This window comes from Alnus glutinosa, chromosome 6 (genome assembly GCF_958979055.1).
Source record: "Alnus glutinosa chromosome 6, dhAlnGlut1.1, whole genome shotgun sequence".
NCBI classification, from domain to species: Eukaryota; Viridiplantae; Streptophyta; class Magnoliopsida; order Fagales; family Betulaceae; genus Alnus; species Alnus glutinosa.
Genome location: NC_084891.1, coordinates 21,699,128 through 21,708,755, shown reverse-complemented (window position 1 = coordinate 21,708,755; position 9,628 = coordinate 21,699,128). Strand labels below are relative to the sequence as shown.

The following is a 9,628-nucleotide window of genomic DNA, read 5'->3' as shown; positions in this document are numbered from 1 at the left end:
CGTGAACTCTTCGGTTTCAAATTTCAATAAATACAAATAGTTAGCGTTGAATTTTGTCAACATATATGCTTATTAAAACAGGGTAAATTTTTATTTTTTTTTTTTTTTATTTTTTTAAAAAATGCAATCAAAATGAAAATATCATTAATTCTCTTTGATCTTGGCACGTTCCAGTGGTATTAATTAGACATTAAATACACTAATTCATGTGGAGCACGATTGGATCGATGTGACCCAATAATAAACAAGTCATTTTATTGCAATTTTCGGTGCCAGCACCCATCTATGTTCTTTCTGCCTATGAATGAAGAGGTGTACGTTTATTGATAAGTCATTTTACATTATTTAAATTACATATGAATGATGGGGTTTTTCCGATAATTAATTCAGACCGTCAAGTCAATTATGTTGAAAAATGATGAATAGAATTATAATATCTAGGACGTATGTGTATATATATAATCGTTTGTTATCATGAACATTTGATTTATTTTATTAAGAATTTTTTTTTGTTTTTAGATAAACCAACAATATTCTATTTTCATACAATTTATCAACAAAATCCCAAATGTTAACTCCGCCCCTGATTATTGCGATTATTATTCACGATCTGCAAATAGATAACGAGCTTATTTTAAACGCTTTTAAAAATAATTTGGACAAATTTTTAATTTTTTGGGGGTTAGGGTACCTATGCTTCGATATAACCTAAACTCGACATAAGAACTGTCAATTTTTTACACGACTCACGATTTCAATACGAAATTAGTTGATTAGGGTTAAGGAATTTGACCCGTTTAATTAAATTGATCGGGTTAAGTGTACACATGCTTCGACAAGATCCGAACATGACACCCGATATAAGGACTGACAATTTTAAACACAATTCATAAATTTGATACAAATCAAATACGAAATTAACAGACAAAAAAACAAAGAGTTTATCTCATTTAATTAAATATATAAAATTAATACATAGAAATCTCGACACATCCAAACTCAGAATAATTTTCAGTACGTGCAAGATTTAAAAGTCCACATGGATGAATGGTTGTGGAGTTGAGAAAAGTGGGGCTTTATTGGAAACAAAAAAAAGAATAATATTAATAGCTTTGAATAATGTGTGCTTTACCAGATTAAATTAATCTGGTCTAGTTGGTGGGGAGAGATGGATTTTTGTATTCATTCCAAAAAGGCTGATATGACATGAGGAAGGGACACAAGTATAAAGGTGTAAAGGTGTGTGAATTGGAAGAAGAAAACGCCGGCCACCCTTTTTTTTTTTTTTTTTTTTTTTTTTTAATCCCCTTACCTTTTCTGCATACTGACAAAACAGTGTAGCATTTCTTTGTGATCACCTATATTCTCCGAGAGGATGACCTTATCTCCTTCATCCTTTGTTTCCCATATTAACCTTCATCCCTTTTATTTATTTATTTTATTTTATTTAAATACATGATATTAATATAACACAAAGGATTACAATAAAACAAAAATTCAAAATGGGTCGACTCTTCAACAACAAATCCAATAAAAGAATCGGTGCCAAAATAAAGAAAAAGGTCTATAAATGATTTTAAATAAACCATAAACGAACCGACCTTATTTAAATTAAATTTTAAATATAGTGAGACAATAAAATTAGATTTTATTTAAATCTTAGAGAAATTGTTTCATTGTTTGCATTCATGGTGTCATAATGGGGGAGAGTGATGGTATGCATAAAATAACAAATTAATAAATGAGAACACATGCATGGTTGGGGTGATCATCAATATATCTCATTAATTTGAACTTGACATGATTGCTACATTTTTGTCCTTTAGGCCTTTTTCCCTTTTGTTTTTCTTGATGCAGATTCAAACCAAACCCTCAAAAAAAAAAAAATCTTTTGCATTAAAGGTGTGACATATATATATAGACTGCCGTAATCCCGCCAAACGTTTTAATTTTGCACCTCCCATAGAATGTGTCTGCTACTTTTTAAGTCAAATCCATTTAGTTTTATACACTGCATGCGTGCCGAACACGCTTTCGTTTTGAAAGAAAAATATCTATAAACTTGACTTTGAAAAACTCATAAAGAGCCTATGTGTATCTATCTGTTCATTCGTTTTCCGCCACACAAACTGATATAATTATCGTCTTCCCTTGTGTTTTCACAATATATAGGAAGTTATACATTAATGATGTAGGGTTGAAAGGGGCTTGTTTAGCCTTGGAGAGCACGGCAAGAGCATGTGAGAAGAGAGAAAGATAGAGAAAGCTCAGAAAGGTGGTCTTTATCGATCTTTGAAAGCAAATGAAGTAAAAGGGAATTGAAAGATCCTTGTTCATGTTGAGAGGGCTAGCAAAACTAAACAAAAGAGATCCCTTGTCTTTTTGTGCAGTGGCGTGGTCCTCATGAACTCTATCATGCCTCATGCCTCATGCCATGCATCTGGCCAATGGGAATGCTGTAAAGCTTATATTTATGTTTGAATCACAAGTCACCCTGCAACTCCTCTGCTTCATTAATTTGTGCATGCCATTTTTCAATGTTTTCACACTTTTGGTAATGATGGGTAGCAGACCTTTTTATGAAATGGAAATAAATAAATAAATAATTAAAGTAAGATAACAATCCTTCTCATCAAGGATTGGATATTCAGGATTTGACTTTTTAGGAACTTTAAAATATATACATAATTTTTAACAGTCCAGATCTAGATCTGATTTTATTTTCTATCTCTTTCTTTTCTTGCATTTGTTATTATCAAATAAATTAGTCCATTTTAAGCTTTTTAGGCTTAAACAATAAGAGGGTTATTTTTTTTTTTTTTAAAAAAAAAAAAATATATATATATATATATATATATATATATATTGGATAAATAAGTTTAGGGAAATATTGAAAGTCATAATGATATTATAGTGAATGATTTCACTTTTCAAAAATAATTGGCTTTTAGATAGAGATGAATAAATGATTTTAGGAAAGTTTTTGGCTTATTTACTAAAGGTGGGTCGGGTAAAAATAAGAATACCCATGAATCATGACCTACCAAAAGACCATCTCGTACCCTAATTAGATGCTCGATCGATCTTAAAGTGAGGCAAATAGATGAATTATGATTTGGGTAGCACATATTTGAGAGTTTTCATGAAATTCATCCGTCAGAATAGGTGGTCAAACAGTTTCACATTTATTTAAGCAGATAAATCTTATATAAACCTCTTACAATGAGTCAAATTAATCCTCCATATACTTCCCTCCCAAGGGTCTCTCTCTCTCTCTCATTCCCATTGTATATGTTCTTTCTTCCCCAGACATTAGACAAGGACCACGTGGTTGTGAAGGAAGTTCAATTGGATAGTCGATGGGAATTAATAATTATAAGGATTTTTGTTTTCTTTTCAAATTCTTCTGCATCTGCTTCATTCCCATCATTATGTAGGGTTACACAGTGAGGCCAAGGGGGGAGCAACTTCTATCAAATCAGGCTAATCAGCCCCTACGCGACCACTTTCTGTACTTTCACATGATATTTTGAACCCTCTTAGTTTTGTTTTGTTTTAATTAACCACTTCTTTAAGTATGGTTTGAGAATGAAATTTTGTATATAAAAAGTGTGAATTTAAATTTAATCGTAAAAAATAAATTGTTTGGAATTACGTTTTAAAAAAAATATATGTTTTAAAAAGGAAAAAATTTATCTTTTTAAATCTCAGTTAAGAGGGTAATTTTTTATAACGCACAATTATAAAAGTTAAAGTGCGATTTTACCAAACGCTTAACTACATTTTTAAAAAATCACGTTTTCATATCACACATTTAAACATTATACTTTTTTAAATCGTAAATCCAAACGAACCCTTAATACCTCTCCTTTATAATTTCCATTGTTTTCTCATTTTCTGTAAATCATTTTAAGCTCATTTACGAGAAGGAATTCTCTAAGAATTAAGAAAAAAAAAAAAAAAGATTACCCACATGAGAGGCCAAAACCACATAAGCACACAGTTCCGCCGCATATGATGAAAAAGTTGCGCCCCTTGGTCTTTGACACGTAACCCACCGCCATTATCATCCACGTCTGTTTAACACAATTTTAGGACCGTCCCTTCATTTGCCATCTTTCAAGAATTCGAGTCAATATGAAAGCTAGCAAAATTTTGTCATATATATATTAATCAAATCTGAATTATTTATTTTTTAAATTTATTTATAATTTCTAGAGGATCATGATCTCGCTCATATATAGTGATAGAAGTTAGAACCCAAGAAAAAAGAAAATGAAAAAGACAATAATGCCCTTTTATACCTAATCTCCTATGAAAATCTAAAAACGTTAAAAAGGAAGATATATAGACCGAGAAAAAGAGAAATGCCTCACCTCATCTTATTCATCATCGTCTATATAATTGATAATGAATGTAAAACTACATCATATTTTATATATGAGAAAAAAGAAAAAGAAAAAAATAAAGAAAAGGATGGGGACATCATAGACCGGCTGTCAAAAGGTTCCGTCAATCTATCAACGTTACCCTCCTCTTAACGGTTTTTTCTTAATCCTTTCAACCGTCTAACTCCCCGCCAAATATTTCAGCATATTTACATCTCTATTCAACATAATTGGAAAAAATACCCACTGTATGTCTGTATCCACACCACCCTCACAACCCATCAGCCAACACCTCGACACTACTGGGGAGCCAATCTCCACTGCTCCGTTTATCGGAATTACTGTTGTGTTCGAGCCTAACAACCATAGAATCGTCACGGATGGTGCTTGGAAGACATGCCTTGAGCTGGTGGAAGCTCGGACCTAATACTTTCTCTAACCATTCTTCTAAGCTCGTTCGGCCGAGCCACACCCCACTTGAAATTTTTTCGAGCGCCTCTTCTTGTATTTCAATAGAAATTCCGTCACCAATGATGGTGGAAAACTTTTTGGAAATGGAGGTTGTGATGTTGCTGCGAATGGGGCCAAAGCTCACAGGCTTGAACACAATGGCTTCGTCAACGGCATCGAGCAGCTCACGAGGGACCGATGAAGTTGTGGGTGACCACAGATTGTTATTGGGGCCGTGCTCGTATTCGTGATCAATTGTGAGATCACTTGAATTATGTGAGCCATCTGTCCTATCATCCTCAACATTAGCAGCTTCATTTAGATCAAATGCTAAACCTGAACTTGGGTCCTTCCTACTAGGCTTTGTTGGCCTCTCTTTATCATGTAGCCAATTGGCTCGCCGTTTTGCCGTCCTCTCACAAAGGGATAGCCTTAGTTGCCAGCCGCCTTTTGCTAAACTGGCAAGCTTCTCTTCATCAAGCGAAACGCCATTGGATAAGTATTTGAGGTTATCTGGCAACCAATTTGCAGTAAGAACAAAGATGACACTTCCGAGACTGATTTCACGTCCATGAGAGTCAGCAATTCGCCCTCTCTCCATTGCCCGTTTGATGCTCCCTCGTACTAGCACATCTGCTTCATCAATGTCCTCAAGCATGATTACCGAAAAGGGATTCCTCTTAACTGCCTCCGCAATTCGATCCAATGCTGTTTTACCACGGAAACTCGTGCCTGATTCACCATCATCGCGTTGAGAGCCAAGACAAATTATTATAGGATTGGACCCAGATACCAGCTCTGAAAGAGCTGATGCCATTTTCTTCTTGCCAGCCCTGTCGCGACCCGCAAATAATAGCCACATGTCACCTTTTGATGCAGCACCACGTCGTTTCCCATTGCCCACTCTGCAGTGGGTCACGGTTGTAGCTACTGCTGATGCTGCATCCTGCTGCCACCACACCTTCTCCATTAGACCCTTGAGGAGCTTCTTGTAGGAGTCGGCGTCTAATGTGCTAAACAGTTTATTGCTCTGTATTTCATGCAAATTGTTCTGTGGTTCAGTTGACATGCGTCCCAAAAAGTCTTTGATGAGCTCTTTATGGGTTTGATCTGGGCTGGTCTCAGAGTCTTTTGTTCGTCCAAGAACTAGTTCTGTTCTCACAGGGCTTCCAGGCAAGGAAACTGCCTTCTCAGTTGGTTGAGAGGGCACTTGATTAGTGTTTGACTGCAGAGTTTCCCCGAAATTCCTGTTCAACTGTAATTTGGGTTGGATAGATTGGCGACCAATAAGGTTTGGATTGTACAAGCCTGTCATTGAGAGAGGTACAGGAGTAATTCTCTCAGAGTTAAGATTGGGCTGATGAAAATTAGGATGAAGACGCAAGCATGCATCATTCCATTTCTTCAGTAACTCTTGGCTCCTCTGCTTCCAGACCAGTTCTTGGTCCTTAGTCTGTAAAGGATACAAATGACAATTTGATTTATTCAGATACAATTAAGGTGTTTTGTCACCCAAAAAGAAAAAAACCGAAAAGGGGAGAGGGGAGAGGGGAGAGGAAAAAAACGAGAGAGGAAGATTAGACTTATTTTGAGTGGTGAATCAATTCGAGCTGAAGTTACCTTTGTCTGATCCGTTGCTTTCGCATCACTGTCATGTGCTTTAGCGTTTTGCAACCACTGTGGCAGTGACGGTCTGGCTGCTTCTGATTTAACTTCAGAATATGATTTCTCCAACTCCTTGGGCAAAAGTGTTGCTAGCTCTTGTTCATATTTCTGAATGCATTGTGAGCAACAACTTGTTCTTCGGCCAGGATCCAAATTCTCAGAAAGACGTCTTGGTGGGGTTGCTGCCGCTGGGAAGCCCTTCAATGGGGACAAAGACTCAACAGAGCTGCTAAGGATCCTGTTGGTGCCAAGCCTAATTGTCAAGAATTATGAAAGTTAGCTAACAATACGAGTAAAAGTTGCACTCTTAGCCTCATCATCAAACAAGGAGAAGAAAGTAAGATAACAAGAAGTCCTAAATACTGTCAATTGGAACGAAAACTATGCATGTGCGCCATATAAACCGAACCGACCTAGAATCTACGGGATTTCATCAGTTACTGGAGCTGCCAATTGCAGAAACAAAGGCCACCTAAATCTCCAAAACAAGCTTGTTTGTGAGCTAACACAGAATCTAACTCTTGGATCATGATCAACTTTTCAAGGAACAATGGATTCTATAAAAGCAACTTTTAACACGACTCTACATGGAGAGGATGCTATGCATAAAAAAGAAAAAAACTCTGTTTTTCTGCAATCTGAAGCAGGGCATCCATGCCACACAATTGCACAATTCACAACATAAGTAGCGCACAAAGAATAATATAGATCAACGTCTTAAAAAACAGAAATCTTAGGTCCACGATGAAATGCCAGTATAGCAATTCCAATTTAATCATTATATTGAGCCAATAAAAAGAATAACACCGAAAATACCTCTGCAACATTCCCGAAGGTGCTCTCGCTGCAATTGGTACTGCCTGAAGATCCCAGTCATTTTCCATAGAAGGATGATAGACCTGGCACCTCAAATAAGTCTCACAAGTAGCAGTCCCAATCAGCCAAAGCTGCCCCCCACTCCCCTCTCCAAACCTCGCCAGCAGCTTCCCCATCTCCGCCACCGCTGCACGTCCCACCTCGGAGACAACCTGCTGCTGCTGCGCCACACCTGAACCCGCCACCCCGAAACTCACCGGCTGTTCAACCAGCCATTTCAAATCACCCAAATCAAGAATAAAACCACTGCCACTCGAATTGGCAATCGAGTCCCCCAATTCTTTAATCTTGGCCGGTATTTGGGCTCTATCCGACGAAAACCCCTTCTCCAAAAAACTAATCACCTGAGCGTTCCCGAGTGGCCCTTCACCCGATTCCTTGTTCTCAATCCTCCTCAATAGCTCCCTCACCACCGCCTCCGGCTCCAACTCGCCCACCAAAACCGGATTTCTCTTCTTCGTCCTCAGCAGAATATCGATGACTCGCTTCACCTCCTCACCCCTCTGCTGCCCCAATTGGGCTGCACTGCCCTGCTGCTGCAACCGGGGATTCAAGTATAGATTCCTGTTGGCCGCCGGCGGGACCGGTGTTGCTCCTGCTCTGAATCCCAATCCCATGGGAGACGGATTCCCAACCGAAGCCGACGAATTCAGAGTCTGCTCAATTGTGGCCTTCACAGCCGGGCTCGAGAAGCTGGCCTCGCGCATGACTCGGCTCACGCTGGGGTCGTCGAGAATCGATATAATCAGCTGCTCCAGCTCCACCTTGACTGCCAAAAGTGGCTGCTGCTGCTGCTCGGGGCAGCCCCTGCGCTGGTGCGCCTGCGCGCGCTTCAGCGCCGCCCAGAGCGCGTTGGAGAGGGGTGGGTCCATGCCGGAACTCACGTTCTGGGCCGTGGGAAGTCGCTCCAGCGCCACGCTGAAGCAGAGCTCGAGCGCGCGGCACTGGAGCGGGTGTGAGGAATTGGGGTGGGATTTGATGCAAGCCTGGCGGAGGAAGCCTGACGGCGACCCCAAAAGGGTCGCCGCCACGTGGAGCGGCGTCGTCTGGCCGTGGTTGCGTCGACCCGCCTCGGCAATCGAGTGGTTCAGCACGTTCGCCGCCTCCGGCGTTAGGGTTTGCTGGATCGTGCTCAGTCCTGCTCTCATTTCCGAATCACCGACTTCACCTAAAGCGAAAAACTCCACGCGCGGCCCCGATTCTATGAACTGGGTATTGCAGGAAAAGCTTTTAGTGTGCGAAATTCACAGTTGAAAACAAGAAAACCCAGCAGGCCGCAATGGAAACGATCCGAGAGTGAACGGTTGGGCTCAAAATGGACAAATCCGTGATTTTTCAATCCAGCAAAATCTTTTTACAAACACAACAAATCCAAGAAAGTAATATGGCTAAGCTTTAGTTTCTTATAGGGATCTGTCTATCTCTTCTTTTTCTTCTCTCTCCCTCCCTCAGTGTGTCACGCAAAAAGCTATATGAAAATTCAACGCGAAAAGGAAAGATCGGATCCTCTCCTTCACAAGAACTTTCCCCCCTCTCTCTGTCTCTCTCTCCCTATGGTTTCTATCTCTATCTATCTGAATCAATATCCAAGACAAAACACCGAACATCAAAAGAAAATGGTTAAGATTAAAAAGAAGAAAAAAAAAAAAAAAAAAAAGAGGAAGAAAAAGAGCAGGTGAAAATGGACCCAATCTTGTCAAATACTTACAGGGTGCGAAAAACAAACCCCATGCAAGTAAAAGTAGTTATGGTTTCTGAGGACCAGGAAAAAAAAAAACATAAAAAAAAAAAAATGGTTCGAGAGAAGAAGAATTTCTGGAAAATATCAGTTTGGAAGTACTATTATCAGCTTGCAACAATTTCTGGAAAATGCTTTGCGGGCAGACCAAATCTGCTCTCCTTTTTGTGTCATCTTTTGGTTTATTTTCTTTGTTTATATATATATATATATTTCTTCACCAAAAAAATTCCCTTGTCTCAATGCGCTAGAGATAATGCAGAAGAGGAGAGAGAGAGAGAGATACACCTTTTTAGTTAAAGAGAAAAAGAAAGAGAGAGAGAGAGAGAGAGAGAGAGAGAGATTCATGAGTAGATTACTTACTTTTCATCTCTCTAAGTCTCTACTGTGTCTTGACTGCCTTTTTTTTCTTCTCATTTGTTTGCATTAGTTTTTCTCACGTCCGAATTTTTTAAAATTATTTATTTAAATTTTTAAAAAAATTGAACAGATAATTATAAAAAATATATCT

General features: G+C 38.7%; 1 protein-coding gene across 1 annotated transcript; it reads right to left on the bottom strand.

The window, feature by feature from the left end:
* Positions 1–4,348: 4,348 nt before the first annotated feature.
* LOC133870316 (protein SUPPRESSOR OF MAX2 1) lies at positions 4,349–9,289 on the bottom strand. Its single transcript, XM_062307408.1, has 3 exons — positions 7,320–9,289; positions 6,459–6,756; positions 4,349–6,291 (listed from the first exon to the last, which is right to left on the bottom strand). The coding sequence occupies exons 1-3, from the start codon at positions 8,525–8,527 to the stop codon at positions 4,660–4,662; spliced, it is 3,138 nt and encodes a 1,045-aa protein (XP_062163392.1). The 5' UTR covers positions 8,528–9,289; the 3' UTR covers positions 4,349–4,659.
* Between the last annotated feature and the right edge of the window lie 339 nt (positions 9,290–9,628).

Coding starts and splice junctions, on each gene's coding strand:
- LOC133870316 (XM_062307408.1), bottom strand. CDS start 8,527: ATGAGAGCAGGACTGAGCACGATCCAGCAAACCCTAACGCCGGAGGCG. Junction 6,757..7,319: donor CCTTCGGGAATGTTGCAGAG/GTATTTTCGGTG, acceptor CTTGACAATTAG/GCTTGGCACCAACAGGATCC. Junction 6,292..6,458: donor AAGCAACGGATCAGACAAAG/GTAACTTCAGCT, acceptor TATCCTTTACAG/ACTAAGGACCAAGAACTGGT.